Here is an 18,539-nt window from a genome sequence, read left to right as displayed (position 1 = left end):
GGAAGTGAAGCTGCAGGCAGAATACGCAATAATAGACGACGGGCATGTTTAAGTGGACCCCAGCCGCTGGAATTCCAACGAGGTATGACTAGCAAAAAAAATATACAACGTCCCGTTTTAAGTGGTAGTTACACAGATGTATATAATTGTCAAAAAGTCATCAAACATAAAGAAACAAGATCTATGCCTTTTTGTGTATGTTAATTATACCTCATAAAAGCAGTATGTCACACAGAGACTGTAGCCAAGGAGTTTTCTCCTAAAAACTAACTCCTCATAATCTAGAGACAACTGCTACAATCACAAGATTATAAACTTCTAATTTAGAAGCACGAAGGTACTTTTTACCAAAGTGTGCACTCTTCTCCTTTGCCCTTGACCGCTGCCATCTGTCCATGCTCCATAATGGCTGTGCCCTGTCTCACCCCACGGCTTATCTATCCCATGACCTACCTTATCTCCTGGTGTTCAATACGTCCTTGCAGATGATCCTTAAGGCATATCCCTGACTATTATTCCCTTCAGAATTTCCCAGAAATGAAATAGCAGAATCAAAGGGTACAGTCTTGAGGCACATCATCAAGACTACAGATGTGCCTTTCAAAGCTGCCCAAAGATGAGCTATCATGTTATAAACTAAATGTTCTGCAAAATATTTAAACTGTGACAATCTTTTCAGAAATTTGGACCCATAAAAGTTATAGAGATTTTATCTTTGTTGACTCTATTCAGATAATTCAGTGTTGTTACGAGCAGATGAAAGTGAAACCTTCTTTTGAATACTGAGCAACCCCAATATATGAATGAAATTTGGACTAATTGCAAGGTAATTTACAAGAGTCGTGTTGTGCCTATTTTCACTTGTGTCCCCTGTACCGAGCACAGTGCCTAGCATGATACGTACTCAATAAAAAAGACTGAAGACCGTTACTTTATACCGAGATGTGGAACAGGAGCCCTTTAAATAGCAAAGTGCATTGAAAATGGCAATTTTGCCAAGTGCATTTAAATTAACGCCTTCCCATCCCCAGCTCTGCCCCTCCTGCTCAATTTAGTCCGAAAGTCACGCGAGGCGGCAGAACAAGGCAGGCACCTGGTGCCCGGGAGTCAGAGAGCTCAGGGCAGGTGATGAGAGTGTGCACATGGAGATGTGGCTGGTGTGGGAGCTGGGGCCCAACCAAGCCGGGTGAGGAAGAAACCCCTGGAAGAGATGGCCCAGCAGGGAAATTCAGGGCCGCGTGGAGGTGGGGTGCACTGACATCTGAGTGGCTCAGGAGGGCACCTGTGCAAGGCAGAGAGGGTGGGGGCAGAAACAGGGAGCCTGACCGAATAGGTACAAATACCAGGGACAATGGCAAACCGCTAGAATAACCTCTGTGGAACTGGAGATATCCCTGTGCTTCATGCGTGTGTATCATGTACCTACGCTTCCTGACTGTCCCCGGAGAAGGGCCAGGAGCAGTGGCGCTCTAACAGCAGTGAGTACTCCTGGTGCCCACATATTAGTTCCTAAATATCACTGAAGGCTGACTCCAGGGCCAAGGTAGGATAAGGACAAAAGGAGCTTAAAAAAAGCTTGTTCTATCAGAAAGCAAGGAATTCCTCAGAAAAGAATGAGGACGTAAAAAGCACACGGCTGCCAGCTTGAAGAAGCTCCCAAATCAAAGACAATCTGAACATCAAAAGAAACAATGAGAGCAACAGACTATAACGGACTATAACTGATATTAATTAATTAAAAATTTGATGAGAAACAGGCTATCCGTAGTCTCAGAGTCACTCCCCACAGAACTGCTACCCATTACAGATCTGGAAGAGTGTGTGCAAGTTCCATGGTGGGAAACATGGTAGCCACCACCTTAATCAAGAGATCCACGTGAAGGTTGTCAGAGCGGGCAGAGTGGAACCACGGTCACCCAGTAGGATGCAACGAGAAGAGTCAGTGACAGTTCTGAGAGATTCTAGCCAAAAAAATGGAAACCTTGAACCCAATCAGGAGGAAGCACCAGACAAACCCGATTTGAAGTGCATTCCACAAAATAGCTGGCTTGTCATCTTCCCAGGTATCAGTGTCATGAAGGTTTAGCAAAGGCTGACAAGCTGCTTCAGACTGAAGGGAACTCAGGAGCAGGACACCTGAGGCAGCGTGTGACTCTGAACTGGATCCTTCTGTATGAAGAACATGAATGGGACAGTGGGTGAAAGCGGGATGGAGTCTAAGGATTAGACGGCAGTGATGTATCAATGCTAACTTCCTGGATTTGACTGTGGTTACCTAGAGCGAATGTCATGTTTTGGTAGGAAATAGATACCAAAGTGTTCTGTGGTGACAGGAGCTGATCAGGCTGGCAACTTACTCTTCAAATGGTTCAGAAAAAATATTCTTTGTATTACACCAACTTTTCTGTAAGTTTGTGACTGTTTTCAAAATTTTAAAAGAAAATTTTTATATTAAAAAAAAAAAAAAAAAAAAAAAGAATGTCCACCTAGGCTTTTTCAGAAGCCCGACCACTGAATTCAGTGAGACATAAACACACAGGACAGCCAACTAGATGACCTGCTGGAGTCTTTGCCTTGGATCTCCGGTCAAATGAACTTGAAAGGGCTCGTGTGTGTGTGTGTGTGTGTGTGTGTGTGTGTGTCCCAGCTAATCACAGGCACAGAGCCCCTGCAGTGCCCACGGTACCTGGTAGTCAGGGCCTGACACCCAGCTGTGAAGCTTCCTAGAAGGCGGCTGAGGTTCTGGCACCTTCCGGACGACACGGGTCCTGCCTCCTGTTTCGCCCCAGTCCTTTCCTTCCTCTTGGGTGCGCTTGGCATCAGCACTGTCTGCAGAGCTCACTGACAACTGCCGCTGCCTCCTGGGGTCCCAACTGTTCCTGCGACAAACCGCACAGAGCGTTAGTTCTCCCAGGCGGCCCAAGCATGGTCTGGCCTCACTGGTCAGGCCCTTAGGAATTCCAAAGTTGGCTGTCCGCGTACCAATTTCCTTCATGAGAGCAGACCTACCCCGCACCCCCTCTACAGGTGAGAGGATATGCCCAGAGCACCAAAAGCAGCACCAATGTTTACCAAGTCAGCCTTACACACCCGGCTCCCGGCAGGATGCCTCACACCCATGACTTCATTTACTGCAAAAAAAAAAAAAGTCTCTACTTCCCCCATGTTAAAGAGTTGGTAATTGAGTCTCCGACAGGTTGGGGAGCTGTTTTCACAAGGAAGAGCTAACAGATTTGAACCTAGGACTCCCACTGAAGGCCCTTCTCTTTACGCCACAGCTCCCGCCCTGTGCTCTGCATAAAGGAGTTGCTTAATAAATGCTCCTCACAACAGCAAAAGAGGGCTCACTGGATGATTCATTATAAAGAGCAGGAGGAACAAAGCAAAGCGCACACAGCATGGAAAAGGAGGAGAGATGCCCAACGGAGGCGATGGGAAGGCTCGAAGCGAAGGGAGACCTGTGCAGTGCTCACCTTTACATGCGCCAGTGTAACCAAAGGCACTGGGGCAAAACACACATGTGCATCTACTCAGCACCTCTTCTTTAGTGGTGCCCACTAAACCCAGCAGGAGTGCAGAGAAAGGCAGGGAGTCAGACCTGGCTAATATACGTGTCTGCGCAGGTGCGCACGCACACACGCACACACGCACACACACACACACACACACACACACACACACACAAGCATGCACGCACGGGAGGTGGAAGGGAGATGAGGCGGGTGAGGATCAGGAGACCACAGACGGGGCAACAACTGCTAGCGACTCCTGACTGCAGTCAGAGGCGGGGTGCCCACACGAAGCCTCCTGACCCACCAGGAGAAATCAAGTCTGTAGAAGACAACTAAGGGACAGTGTGAGGGTGAGATGGAAGGAAGGACATGAGCTGGCCAGCCTCTCGGTGGTGCAGCAAAGAAAGGATGTGGGTCCCAGTGGCCCCCAGAGACAATGAACAGGAAGGGATGGAACAGGAAAGTTTCACGAACCCACTGTGGATGGGAAATAAGATGTCAAAGAAGACTGCGGAGCTTGTAGTAGGAGTCTCAACCAGCTCAGGGAACACTGAGGTCGTGGCTGGTGGACTCAATTTGATGTGTCCTTGGTCACAGCCAGTGGTGAACTGGGTCCAAAACCCAGGTCTAACTCTTTCAGATGAACATTCAATTCACATCAACTCAAACAGACAAGAAGACAGTGGCCTGCTGCTCCAATAAATCTGCAAAACTTTGCTTGCCATTGATTTAAATTCTTGATCACATCTCCTTCTGAGCTTAGTGTTCCAAAAACTGACCCATAGATATTTATTTCCCAAGTGCATCCAAAGCTTCAATTGAAATCAAGCAGCATTAAAATAAATTACAGAAGCCTCAATTCGTTAATTGTTTGTGTATCATCTGAGAAAGAGTGGCAGAAGATCATCACCAGCTCCCTGCGGAAGAGGAGCTTTGAAGCGAAAGATGAAATAACAAAGACTTGCAGATCCAACTACATAAACATTCAATTACTGACAATAAAAGAGACAAAGAGAAACATATTAAAGCACTAACATCTAAGCAATATAAAACAGTAATCACATTTTAAAGGAAAGCAGAGTAAGTCTAACAGATAAATATACAAAGGAAATAGGCAATTTCACGCAAAAAGCAGCATTCTTATTTGCCAGTACTGGGGCGGAGGGGAGCAAATGAAAGCAACCATAGGTGCTCTCTTAAAAGTACTAGCCAATACTACTGGTATCATGCTAAAAACTAGAGGGACTAGACTACAATGAAGTATTTTCCAAAAGGTGTTGTGAGTAAAAATCAGTCCAATGGAATGATCCAAAAAAAAAAAAAAAAAAAGAAGAGATTAAAGTGGTCAAATAAGTTTAGGAAACGTGGCATACCTGCCTCCCCCCAGATTCCCAGCGCACTGCAGTATGCATACCCTAGGCTCTGGATGACCTTGGAATAAATAGTTAAGTGGAACCCAGGTGATTTCCCAAATTTGCTTGGCCAGAGAAGCCTTCTGGGGCACTACACCCAAAGCAATCTACGGAACAAGCAGTCTATAAGACACGCTTGGGAAAATACTAGCACAGTGGTTAAATCACTAGGACTCAGCCAGCCAGCCAGCCAGCCACGCCTGGGTGCAAATCCTGGCTCCATCCCTAAACAGCTGTCCTCAATAGCTATGGCCCTCTCATCTGCAGATGGAAAGAGTATTTGCCCTTGTGAGGTTGCTGGGGTAACCAGGAAATGCACTTGGCATGGTGACAGGCACACGGCAGCACCAAGAACACTGGTGCATTTACATCCCGCTAAGGTCACGTTCCTTGGGAGCGGAGTTACCAGCGGGGACAGGGACACTTACCACTTTGGCCTGCCATCCTTCACAACTTCCTCCTCCTCCTCATCATCACTGAACTTCAACTTTTCCGAGTAGTCCACTTCTTCATGGAGGCCTGCAACAGGAGGACAGCCAGGGAAAGTGAGACAAAATGAGAATCTCAACAGTGCTAAGGTCGCCACTGGGGAGCTTCCTCCAGTCAGGAACTGCACCAACCCAGCTGGGTAAGGCACACCACCCAGCTGCCACCACCAGAACAAACACTGCAGATAAAAATGAAAGACAGGGCTTCCCTGGTGGCGCAGTGGTTGGGAATCTGCCTGCCAAGCCAGGGGACATGGGTTCGAGCCCTGGTCCGGGAAGATCCCACATGCCATGGAGCAACTAAGCCTGTGAGCCACAATTACTGAGCCTGTGCGTCTGGAGCCTGTGCTCCGCAACAAGAGAAGCCACTGCAGTGAGAAGCCCGTGCACCGCAACAAAGAGCAGCAGCCCCCCCTCGCCGCAACTAGAGAAAGCCCGTGCGCAGCAACGAAGACCCAACGCAGCCAAAAATAAGTAAATAAATAATTTATTTAAAAAAAAAAAAATGAAGGACAGTGCTGGCTCTGGTAACAGCAAAGTAGCCTAGTTAGACTAACAGCCCCTGGTTAGACTTAAGATAACAGCTCTTAAATCTAGACAAAATATTCTGCAAGTGTATTAGGAGGTGAGGAGAGTGAGCAAAAGCAGGCAGCAACCAGCCACGAGGCCACCCTAGCAATACAGACACCTGAACAGTGAGATTCGTGGGTGGCCGTTTCGCCCCAGGGCCCTCCGCTACCCGAGTGGCTCAGGTGGCAGAAAGTAACCATCAACTGATGAGTGGGTACACAAAACGCAGTAGAGCCATACAACGGAAGAGTACTTGGCCATTAAAAAAAAAAATTTAAAAAGAGTTCAGACACATGCTGCAACATGATGATCCTTGAAAACATTATGCTAAGTGACAGAGCCAGATATGAAAAGCCACGTATTCTACTGTGTGACTCCATGGATATGAAACATCTAGAACAAGCAAACCCACAGAGACAGAAAGTAGATGAGCGTTTGCCGAAGGGTGTGCGTGGAGGGCAGGTGGTAACTGGGAGTGACTGCTAATGGGTATGGGCTTCTTCCGTGGGAGACAGATATGTTCTGGAATCAGACAGGGAGGATGATTGCACAAACCTGTTAATACACGAAAAATCTCTGAATTTTAGACTTTAAAAGGGTAAATTTTATGTAATATGAAAATCTGTCATGTGAATTATATCATTAAAAAAAGGAGACGACGACAAAAAGCCCAATCCAATTAAAAGGCGAGTTAGATTTGATGATAAAGCAAGTGCAATTACATGCTGTTTCCCAGAGCATCACTTTATATACAAACACAAAAGTGGGTTAAAGGGAGTGGATGGAAAATACACATCATGACAACAATAAATAATTTAAGTCAGAGCAATGATACTAACACAGGACAAAACAGACTCCAAGACAAGAAGTGTTACGAGAGATAAAAAAGGATATTTGAAAACAATATAAAGGGACAATATGTCAGAATCATAAAAATGATAAATGTGCATAACAGCTTCAAAATAAATGAAGCAAAAACTGACAGAATTAAAGGGAGAAATAGATAAATCCACAATTATAGTAGACAGTTTAACACCTCACTTTCAGTAACTGGTAGAACTAGATAAAAATGTAAGTATATAAGATCTGAACAACACTACCAACCACCCTGACTAAACTGATATTTACAGAATGTGATATCCAACTTACAGAACACACATTCTTTTCAAATGCACTTGGAATATTCACCAAGACAGACCATATATCTTGGTCATAAAACAAGTCTTAATAAGTTGGAAAGAACTGCAGTCATACAGAATATGCTCTCTTGACTACAATGGAATTAAATGAGAACTCTAGAAAGCTCCAATTAAAACGATTGGTGAGCTAGAAAACAATCAAACAATGGAGAAAACTAAAGCCAAAAGCTGTCTCTTTGTAAAGATTAATTAAACTAATAAGCCCTTGGCAGAAGTGAACAAGAAAAAGAGAAAAAATACAAATTACCTAATTATCAGGAATGAAAAAGGGTGATACCTGTATCACTACAGACCCTACAGACATCAGAAAAAAAAAAAAAAAGGAATATTATCAACAACTTTACACCACTAAGTTCAACTCAAAAGAAAGGAACAAATCCCTTGAAAATCACAACTTATCAAATACTGACACAAAAACATCGGAAATCTGAGCAGCCCTATAACTAATCAAAGAAGTTAAATTTATTATCACAAACGTCTTTAGAAAGAAAATTCCAGGGCTAATCAGTTCCACTGGTGAATTTTATCAAGCATTTATGAAAAAAATAATACCAATCTAACAGAAACTCTTTCAGAAAGTAGAGAAGGAAGGAACATTTTCCAACACATCTTATGAGCCCAGCAAAATCTGATATCAAAACCCAAGGACGATATTAAAACAAAATTACAGACCAATATCCGCCATGAACACAGGCACCAAGAATCTTAACAAAATATCAGCAAATTGAATCTAGACGTAGGTGGAATTTATTCTAGGGATGCAAAGTTGGTTAGCATTAAAAAAATAAATCAGGGGGACTTCCCTGGTAGTCCAGTGGTTAAGAATCCACCTTCCAATACAGGGGACGCGGGTCTGATCCCTGGTTGGGGAACTAAGATCCCACATGCCATGGGGCAACTAAGCCCGTGCGCCACAACTACTGAGCCTGTGCTCTAGAGCCCACGAGCCACAACTACTGAGCCCGCGTGCCACAACTACTGAAGCCCAACGAGCCTAGAGCCCGTGCTCTGCAACAAGAGAAGCCACCACAATGAGAAGCCCGCCCACCGCAACAAAGAGTAGCCGCCACTCGCCGCCACTAGAGAAAGCCCGCGCACAGCAACGAAGACCCAACGCAGCCATAAATAAATAAATGTATTAAAAAAAAAATCAGCAAACTAGAAATAGAAGGGAATCTCCACAATCTGATAAAGAACATCTCCAAGAACCTTACAACTATCATCATATTTAATGGTGAAACACTAAACACTTTCTCCCTAGGATCAGGAATACAGAACTTGAATACAACATTGTACTGCAAGTACTACACTGCAATAAGGCAAGAAAAAGAAAAGGCATTTAATCTGTCCCTATTTATAGGCAACATGATGGTTTATGCAGAAAATTCTAAGAAATCAACAAGAGCTAGTAAAACTAATGAATGCATTCAGCAAATTGTCTGGTACAAGATCCACACACAAAAATCAGCTCTATGTATGTCTATATAATAACATCAAACACTAAAAAACAAAACTATTTTTTTTTTAAAAACCAGTACCATTTACGATAGTGTCAAGAAACATAAAATACTCAGGAATAAACATAACAAAGATGTTCAAGACCTCTATACTGAAAACTATAAAACACTGCTGAGAGAAATGAAAGCCCTAATAGAGAAAGTTTCACCAAGTTACTGGACAAGAGATTCAAAATTAAGATTTCATTTATCCAGAAATAAATTCAACACAATCTTAATCACAATGCCTGCAGGCTTTTAAAATACTGACCAGTTGATTCTAAATTTACATGAGAATGAAAAGAACTTAGAGTAGTCAAATAATCGTAAAAATGAACAAAGCTGGAAAACTTACACCACTGAATTTAGAACTTACTATAAAGCTACAGTGTGGTATTGGCATAAGGATGAATAAACAGATCAACGGAACAAACAGGGTCCAGAAATAGACCCACACTTATATGATCAACTGATTGTTGGCAAAGGTGTCAAAGCAACTCAATAGGGAAAGAAAAGTCTTATCACAAATGGTGCAAAACAATCAGACAACCTTATGGATTAAAATGAACCCCGACCCCTATCTTACAACATATACAAATTAATACAACATGGATCACAGATCCAAAAATAAGCGTTAAAACTATAAAACATTAAGGGAGTATCTTTGCCACCAAGGAGAGACAAAGATTTTTATAAAGGACACAAAAGTAAAAACCATAAAAAACACAAATTTGTAAGTTAAACTTCATCAAAATTGAAAACTTCTGCTCATCAAAACGCAGTGCTAAAAAACGAACAGACAAGGCAGGCAGCTGGAGAAAATATCTGTGAAATGTTAAGTCTCCAAGGACTTGTATCCGAACACACACACACACACACACACAAAGATACCAGTAGCCAAATCGACATGAAAACGTGTTTATCATCATTAGTCATCAGCAAGATGAAAGTTAAAAGCACAACGAGATACCACTACACACCCACTAGAATGGCTAAAAATAAAAAGACTCACATCAAAGGGCTGTGAGGCTGCAGAGCAACTAAATTCTCAAAATCGAGGCTGGGAATGGCATCACCAGCCACCATGGAAAAAGGTTTGGGTGCTTCTTATAAACCTAATCACACACCTACCCTTTAATTCAACAATTCCACTCCTAGATATTTACTCAAGAGAAATGAGCATATTATTCATAATGGAGCTTTTGAATGGGTAAACAAATTATAGTATTTGAACAAATTATAGTATTTGATACAATGAAATATACCTCAGTAATTAAAAGCAACTATCGATATACAGAACAACATGAATGAATCTCACAAACGTCACAGCAGAAGGAAAGCTGTAGGACTCCATTCGTTTGCAGTTTGCGGTTAAGATTCATCGTAAGACAGGGAGGCCTTGGGCAGAGTCTTGGACACAGTCCGGGAGGGAGACTCGCTAGGGAGGGGCTGGGTGGTGAGGCAAGTGCTCTGTATTGTGACTCGGCTGTGCTACTCAAGCATATGCATCTGTCAAAACTGTAAAATTAAACGTGTGCCTTTCAATGCCGTTAAATTTTACTCGAAAACAAACAATCCAAAAGAATTTTAAAAGAAAATAATCAGGTTGGGGGGCGGGGTTGGGTGAAGATAAGAATGCAGAATGTCGGCACTTTGCTGAAAGTCGGTGACAGGGAGCTACCTGGGGTTCATTACACTCGTTTGTTTTAACTTTTCCATTATGAAAAGTCTTTCTCCCTCTAAGATCAAGACCAGAGACCAAAGGAAGACATGGCTCTGTCAGGAAGCAACTGCTCGTCTGAGTGCCAACCAACAAGGATCTCTTCAGGGCACCGAGGCTGCTCCCTGCCCCACGTTTTCATTCCAACTTGCCGAGGAAAACAGTGGACTTGGTGTCAGAGGACTTCCAACCTTGGTAAGCAGAGACAGACCGCAGTCCTCCCTTCCTAAACCCTCAGCTGTGAGCCCACCAGCAAACACCGCCACCCACCTGCCCAGCCGTCATCAGCATCGGTGTCCAGGTCGTCAAGGCCCCTCAGGTTCTCCGCGTTGATGATGGTGGGCCTCGGCGCCCGTTCCACCAGCTGCCTCAGTGGACGGATCGGGCGGGTCATTCCCAGCCTGTTTTCTTTTCTGATGAGAGAGAGAAGGGTAAAGATGCTGGACTCGTGTCAAGTATACATATGGAAGCAAACCCAAATACTTTTCCAAACCTAAGTCCTACACTGCAAAGGTTCATGTGTGCCCTTAATATTAAAACCGTCTCCTTTTTAAAGAACACACAGTGAACAAATATATCCTCGAGAGAAGTTCTGCTTCATTCTTCAGTGTTATATGCTCAGGCTAATGTCTAGGGTAGCAGCAATAAACACTGGCCACACCTTCACCTGCCAGGAACTTGAAATCTCTTGTCCTGCCCCAGCCTCCTCACACACCCTGGGTCTTGAGCTGGTTTCTCTGAGGTCTCCAGAAGACAAAGCACTTTCACATGTAAGCCCACTATCTTGTCCAGTATCACCAACCAGGCTAATTTCTACATACGGGACTATAATGCAATAGCCTTACCCGTCTTGGTCATTCATCTGGAACTGTCTAAAAGGAACACGGGGTTCAAGACGGAGCTGGGGAAGGGGAAAAGTTCCTCGTCCCACTGCACTCTGGCTCTCGGATGACTGTGGCGAACACATCTGAAACATAACATCAATGAACAGGGTTTTCTGGTAAAATGACCCAGATTCTGAGTTCCACCTGCGTTAGAATTTGTTTTGGAAAATGGAAAATGGGAAAAAGAAACAGGAAAGTCTTGGGGTTTCCCAATTAATCCTATCACCATCTCCCCCATTTCTTTCCTGCTGTCAGTACGCAAATCTGGGGACCTGTGTCTTGGGGAACATACCTGCCTCTCCTTCTTCTAAAGAGCTAAGGCTAAGATAACACCCACATCACCAGGGAGAGAAGCCAGAGGCCCTTAAGATTTGAAAAGGAGGAGAGAAAATGCAAAAGTAATGGAAGCCTCCAAAGTAGGGTATCAGGGCAAAGAAACTGGGAGGGAGAACCCAAGGTGGACATTCAACCACGTGAAGTAGGTTCTGCTGGACATGAACAATCTGACCTCACGGGGAAAAAAATGCACACTCCGAAGACTTACAAAAGCAGGAAGCATGTCATGGTATGTAGGTGGGTGGTATACATTCCCCATGAACTGTGAAGCCCCTTTTCGGACAGGCTGAGCCGGGCGGAGAGAGGGGTCCTTAGAATCGCTGGTACATGACGAGGAGGGGGCTCCGTCTCCCGCACTCGAGTTCCTGCTGCCCAGCTCAGTTGGGGAGGCGCTCAGAGACGTGGCAGAAATTATGTTTCGCCCACCGCCCTCCCTCCAGCTTGTCACATCTGGAAATTGAAAGGGGGCAAAAGGGGAGAGGAAAGAGGAGGGGGAGGAGGGATTGTATGAGGTTCTGAAGGTCAAGGGACCCCCCTCACTCACCAAAAAATTTTAAAAAATTAAAAAATAAAAAAAAACAAAAGTGAAGAATCAGGTCGACTGGTCAAATCTGTCAGGGAAGGTGGGGGGCAGACGCCTGGGCCATGAATATGAACTCGCTGAGGGAGTCTGACTGTCAGAGAAACACAAAATAAGGTCCACTCAGAGAGGAGGCAAGTGGAAACGAGACGTGGTCTTCATCGACTCACAGAAACCACACCACCTCAGACCTAACACCCCAAAGAAACCAAGATGGCCCCAGTGAAAGCAGCCTTGGGTCATCTCTTCCACAAATACTGACCCCATTTCTTCTACAATCACGCTGACCTCAACAGTGCTCAGCACTGGACTTGACTTTAGAACCAGAGAGAGTTCCTGACACGTGTTCAAGCTCCACTCAGCACTGGCACCTCTAGTCAGAGACTCCCCAACTGTGAAGTGAAGCAGAGCTGCTCTCCCCACCGAGAGGGGGGCTGGAAGGGTCTGGGGCCCTCCCCACCAGGCCTCGCCCCACCTGCTCTGGCAGCGGCCTGTGGGGCCCTCCCACAGGTCACAGACTGAAACCTGCCAACCCTCTCTGACCATCTTTTTAAGATGATGCTTTCCACTGCAAATGTAGCAAAGCCTGGCGGAATTAAGAGGCCAACGAGGAATCAGATGAGCCAAAAAGACTCCTCTTTTCAGTCAACTTGTAGTTAGGAGTTGAAACACGAAAGGTCCCTGAGTACCTGACCCCTAAGAGAATGGAACCCAGGACCGGAGCCACAAAGCCAGAGACTGCTCCCAGCTCTTCAGGTACCTCGTGCATGATCTTGGCCAAGCCCCGGTCACCCCTCAGGCCATCTGCTTCTTCATCTTCTCAAACGAGGAGATGGAAGTGATCCCAGAAGCTTCTTCTAGTTCTAAACTGTTATAATCCTACAGCAGCTCATCTTAATTAATCCCAGAAAGTTAAAGTTCTTGGCCTAAGGAATTTGATTATATATTTGGAGCAGCCAAAATAACCCAGCATAGGCTGCTGAAAAGGCAGTATGTTTTATGAGAGTTGCACAGTGATCGTTTCATTTATAGGATATCTGTTCTCACTTTGGGATACCTTGGGGATTAATCAAAACAAGCAGATAAAAGTCTCTCATATTTCAAAACCTGATCAACCCCCCGCCCCAAGGGCTACTTCAGAATCCGTGATTAGAACAGATGGAAAATCCCATTCCTAAACAACACCTTAAATACTAACCACCCAAGGCCACGAAGAAAAAAATAGTACCAGTAAGAATTGCTACACAATCCTGCTGACCCCCTTGGCCAGACCCCAGATGAGGGGTCGTGGAGACTAGTGCTGGGCCGGCTACTCAACCAGGGGAACGTGTTTTAAAAAAAACCAGATTCTAATTTGGCTGGGGATGGGCGAGGGATGGAAATCAAGACTTTTTAACAAACGCCCCAAGTGATTCTGATAGGATTCGGCCAAGTTTGGGAACCACTGATTAGAAAACAAGCTCCTGAATCGGGAATCAAGTTAATTGACCCTTGGTCCGTCTGTCCTTGCCGTGACCACCCAGGTACAGCAGAACTAACATCTGATGACTGCTGGGAAGGCGGACAGGTCTGGCCCGACCCAAAGGACAAGAAAGGAGGAGTGACCTCCAGCCCAGCCCAGGGAATAAGTCCAGCAGATGCATGGATCAGGTACAGGATCAACGGTCGTGCTTTCCAGGCAAGGAACCTGGCTCCTCGAGAAACAGCATGCTTCTAAGAGGGCAGAAAGACAAGGGGAAATTCTGCTGTTCCCATGGGTGCCCAGACAGGGGCTGCAGTTCACTTACTCTGAGGGCGGAGGCTTGGTCCTGGCCCATACGACAGATCTAAGACGCCCTTTTCTTTGCCAGCCTTGTCCTGCCCTCCAGCTGCTTTCAGCGTCGGAAATTCCTCGGGAGAGAAGGATAACAGTCGGCTTGAGGCCCTTAAACCTGTCAAGAGAATTGGAAAGACGTATGGAGCAAGTGAGACTGGCATCCACAGTTCTCTGCTTTAACAACGGCACACGCTGGCAGCCACGCTGCCCTCAAGGGAGCTCCTTCCTGGGGTGCTGTCTGCGCTGGCCTTCTGTGCCCGCAGTGGCACTAGGGTTCCCTGAGGGTGACAAAGGGAGGCTGCCCGCAGACCGCACCAGGCCCCTTGCCAGCCACCCTGCCGGAGCTGGTCACAAAGGGCAGGGGGTAAGGTATGGCAGCGGTTCCAGCCCAGATCCTTCCCTCCCACTCCTGGAAGAAGGCAGTAAGGTCCTTCCGGTGGCCCTGGGGGGCGGATAAGCACGGTCTTTGGTGAAATCAGCCCAGTGAAGCCAACTGCTTTTGGGTGGAGGTAATGCCCTGCCCCCCAACGCCTCCACCCTAGATTTACACCCTCACCCTAGATTTATGCCTCTTCGTTTGTCCACTCCAGTTTACTATTTTCCACAGAGATCCTCAAGCCCTACAAGACCAAACATTTCACTCTTGCAATCTGGGAACAACTTCTTTGTTCTTTCATTCATTCCCCTACACTATGAACTCCTGCAGAGAAGAAGCCTTTTCTTAACTTTGTTCCAATCACTCACAGCACTTAGCACCGGGAACCTGCAATCGTCTTTTCGATGAATAGATAATAATAAACGATGCATTTTAGGGTCCAGAGTGGGATTTGGTCCCTCTCCTGGAATACACAGCACATGTCCCGCACCACACAAACTTGGTAACAGCCATATCACACAGTAAAATGTCCAACTGTGACATGCCTTGATCCCTAGACAATACAGCCAAATCTGTCCCTAGGTATTACTGATTTGAGGACCTGCTAACTCAGGCAGACTTTGCCGGAAAGATGCAGCGGGGATTAGTGCAGATGCACAAGGTGGTGACTCATTCACCATCCCACTTAGTAAAAAGGTCCAGGGTCAAATGAACATGCCGGGGGGATAACTGGACACATTATCAACCGATGATTAACCTGAGAGACGATCGCCAAGTGTCGCAAAGGAGCACGACTGCTCACGGAGTGGCTTCATTATGTTAAAAGGTCATTGGCAAGAATGAAATACAAAAGTCATGCTTTAAAAATACGGTAGAGGGACTTCTCTGGCGGTTCAGGGGTTAAGACTCCGCGCTTCCACTGCAGGGGGAGCGGGTTCCATCCCTGGTCGGGGAACTAAGATCCCGCATGCCGTGCAGAGCAGCCGAAAGAAAAAAGAAAACAAAACAAACAACAGCAAATGCCTAGTACTTTTTTTCTGCCTCAACAATCATGAAGGTATTATTCTAATCATGAATTAAACTTACCCTCCACAGATGAAAAAGATAAAGTGAAGAACTCAAAATCTCAAACCAAAGTAGTAGTATTCCTAAGGTTTGAACACTCTGTAATGTTCACCCACCAATTCCTCCTACCATCTGTTCTCTGCCATGAGAAACTGAGGCAGTGAAATCAGGGGCTTCTTCTGAGGCCCCAGATGGAGCCGCCGGTGGTGCTCTGGCAGCACAGCCCACTAGCCATGTGCCTCCGGCCTCTGCCTGAACCACACAAGCAGGCCTCCTGGGCCTGATCCAGGTGAAACAGACCAAACGACCACCTTCTACATGGAGAGAGTCTGTCAACTCAGGAAGAACCCTTCTGAGTTCCGAAGAGTCATGAAAATGTTTGCGGGCCACACCCCCAAATCCCCACAGCCCTGGTGGCATCGCGGGCTTGTGACCCCGGCGTAGGAGGGGAACCAGAAGCCGGGTTCCCGCCCCGGCCCCACCTGGTCGGCGCGTGTCTGTTCTCTCCTCTTGGGCTACTGGGCTCTGCCACCTCCCAGACGAGCTATCACATGTTTACAGAGTATTTTACTGTTTTAGGATTATTTTCTAAATCAAGTTTTCTTTTGATAGGTAATACAATCAAAAGGTTCAAAGGTAAAAAGCCTTAAAAGCGTAAACAGAAGCCTACCTCCTACCCTCGTGCCCCATCTTCCTACTTCAAACACCCTCACAAAACAGGTAGTCTTCTGTTTCGTTCCTTCTCTCCCTTCCTCTTATGTTTCCTTCCAGAAATTTTTTTTTAATGCGCATACCACATTTTTAGAAGCATACTTTCCCTCTCCCCAGTTGTTTGCACAAATGGTAATATACTCTGCGTACTATTCCACACTTTTTTTCACTTAAGAATATGTCCTGGAGATCTTGCCAGAGCGGTAGAAAACTGCTTTTTTTCCTTACAGCCAAGTAGTGTTTCATTAAAGTACCATCCTTTGACGGACATTTCAAGGGGCTGTGTCCAATCTTTTGCTATTACAACGTTGCAATGAATAATCTTGTGCGTGTCATTTCACACAGCTGTAAGTATCATCTACAGGGTGATTTCCTCCAAGTGGAACCGCCAGGTCAAAGGGTATCTATCCGTGCTGGTGTGTGACGGGCAGTGCCAATTTACACTAGTTTTTTTTAATCTCTGTAAGTTCTTGTTAAATTAAAATGAGTATTCCATTTACTTAAGGAAATTCCAACCTTATGGAAATGAAGGCTCTAGAAAGCAAAGAACCACTGTTAACAGTCTAGTGAGTCGTCTTCATCACGCCTCTGTGAAGACCTTGCTTCCGGTCTGAAGTGCCTTGTTGCATCCCCGCCCCACCTGGCCCCCCTCACCCTCCAGGCTGGGGCAGCCGGCTGAGCTCCCCCTGCCCTTTCTCCTCTAGGCGAGCTGCGGCTCCAAAGCCCCCAGCACACCTACGGGCTGAGGAAGGGGTGGCCTTCAACCGCACAGCGACCCGAGGCCAGAAGGGCCCGTCCTTCGGGCGTCGGAGTGGCAGGGGTGTGTGGGGAAGGCGGTGCACGGAGCTGGTTTTCTACTCTAAGCCATAAAACGTAAAGTCTGGCCAGGCCTTGGCTGACAGGGATACGCAGAGGGCAGAGGACAGAGGGCAGTGCCGGGACAGGGGCCAAGGGTAAAAAAGGCAGCCCGTGCTGGTTTACAGAAGAAACAGCAACCGCGGTGTAGCCACTCACACCACCGTCCCTCTCCATCCAGCTCGGGGTGCCGCCCAGCGTGCTAGAAATACGCACGCCAACACTGGAAAATCAGGAGAGTTCATGTAGAAAAATCTGGATTTTTGGCTCCTCTCAAGAACACCCGCTGACCCTGGGCCCACATTCTCAAAGGGCTCCAGATGCTGGAGGGGAGCCCGATTTCCCTCTGCCCCAACGCCCCTCAGACACGCCACTCGGGGGCCGCTCTGCTCTGGGCCTGCCTTGGAGCCATTTCAGTCTGTTGCTCGGCATTCACTTAAAACCCGGGGTGCTTTCCCCTTCCGCTCACCCCACATCGCCCCTGTGCTGCACCACTGCAGCCGTCGGAGTGCTTCCCCTGTGCCAGGCGGGACGCCAACGCTAACAAATACCACGCAACCTCCGCATGCTCTGGTGGCACTGCCCAAAAGCAAGCAGTTCCCAGGGCTGCTGCTGTACAAACCCAGGTCCAAAGCCAGCGCCCCGTAGGCAACACCTCCTCCCCGGGGGCCGGGGACTCGCTCCAATAGCGGCTCAGCCAACGGACGAGGGAGCGCAGGCCCAGCGCCGCCGGGTCTCCTCCGCACACCTCGGGAGGGCTGTCCTTAGCAATAACGTTCAATGAAACCAAAGAGCTGACGTGCTCTGCAGAATCAGCACTTCCACCGCCGGGGCAGAGGCAGTAACTCGCTCAGGGACCAGAGTCCACAAAGCTGCAAGCCCAAGACTGCCTGGACAGAACTGAGCAGTCCAGAAAAGGCACACATCCCTCCCACCCGCCCAGCACAGCGCCACACACACACTTACCACCTTCGTGTCCTGCTGGCTTTCCATTCAGCTGTGCCCATGACTTTGGTCCACCTGGCGCTGAATTTGTATTCTGGAAGAAGGAAGACAATGAGAACAGGCCAGCCCAGCGGTCTGCTGTCCACTCCCTGAGCGAGTCAGAACAAGGTGCCCGCCCTCGGGTCCTCACCTTAGGTCCAGACCCTACACCGATGTACCCACTACCACCAGCCGGGCAAGGTCCAACCACGCGGGCTTTCCACGCAGCCTCCCACTCGGGCAGCAGCCCGGGGTCAGGACCCACGGCCACATGACAGACGAGGAGCAGGCGGGAGGGCAAGCGGCCAGCTCAGTCACACGGCAGAGCCAGCGCTGCGCTCGGAACATGCTGCCAGGCTGCCTCTCATGTCCACACAGAGCCACTCTGTCTTGCTCCAGGGACAAGACCAAACCCCAATTCTAGTGTGTCTGAAAAACTGGGTGGCGCTGCTAACAGAACACGCGCGCGGGAAAGCCCACGTGCCTGATGAGTCGCTGGCCGGGCCACACCACTTTCCACAATCACTGCCGTGCC

General features: G+C 47.1%; 1 protein-coding gene across 16 annotated transcripts in view; it reads right to left on the bottom strand.

Annotated features, from left to right (window-relative positions):
- The window catches only part of PRRC2B (proline rich coiled-coil 2B), an 85,682-nt gene that overhangs the window by 33,209 nt on the left and 33,934 nt on the right, over positions 1–18,539 (bottom strand). For 15 of the 16 annotated variants that reach the window (XR_005020364.1, XR_005020365.1, XM_036856154.1 and 12 more), the window contains exons 5-11: positions 17,987–18,059; positions 13,985–14,128; positions 11,826–12,067; positions 11,243–11,364; positions 10,668–10,810; positions 5,353–5,443; positions 2,687–2,879 (exon numbers count right to left, since the gene is read on the bottom strand). Coding sequence is in view for 14 of the 16 variants with exons in the window: in XM_036856154.1 (XP_036712049.1) it covers positions 2,687–2,879; positions 5,353–5,443; positions 10,668–10,810; positions 11,243–11,364; positions 11,826–12,067; positions 13,985–14,128; positions 17,987–18,059 (1,008 nt within the window). In the remaining 2 variants the exon portion in view is untranslated. Of the gene's footprint in view, positions 1–2,686; positions 2,880–5,352; positions 5,444–10,667; positions 10,811–11,242; positions 11,365–11,825; positions 12,068–13,984; positions 14,129–17,986; positions 18,060–18,539 lie in introns of those variants that run through there. The other variant, XM_036856153.1, reaches the window with a different exon arrangement.

Source organism: Balaenoptera musculus, chromosome 6 (assembly GCF_009873245.2).
Source record: "Balaenoptera musculus isolate JJ_BM4_2016_0621 chromosome 6, mBalMus1.pri.v3, whole genome shotgun sequence".
Lineage (NCBI taxonomy): Eukaryota > Metazoa > Chordata > Mammalia > Artiodactyla > Balaenopteridae > Balaenoptera > Balaenoptera musculus.
Note: the sequence above shows the minus strand (reverse complement) of the source record. Positions and strands in the feature narration are given on the sequence as shown.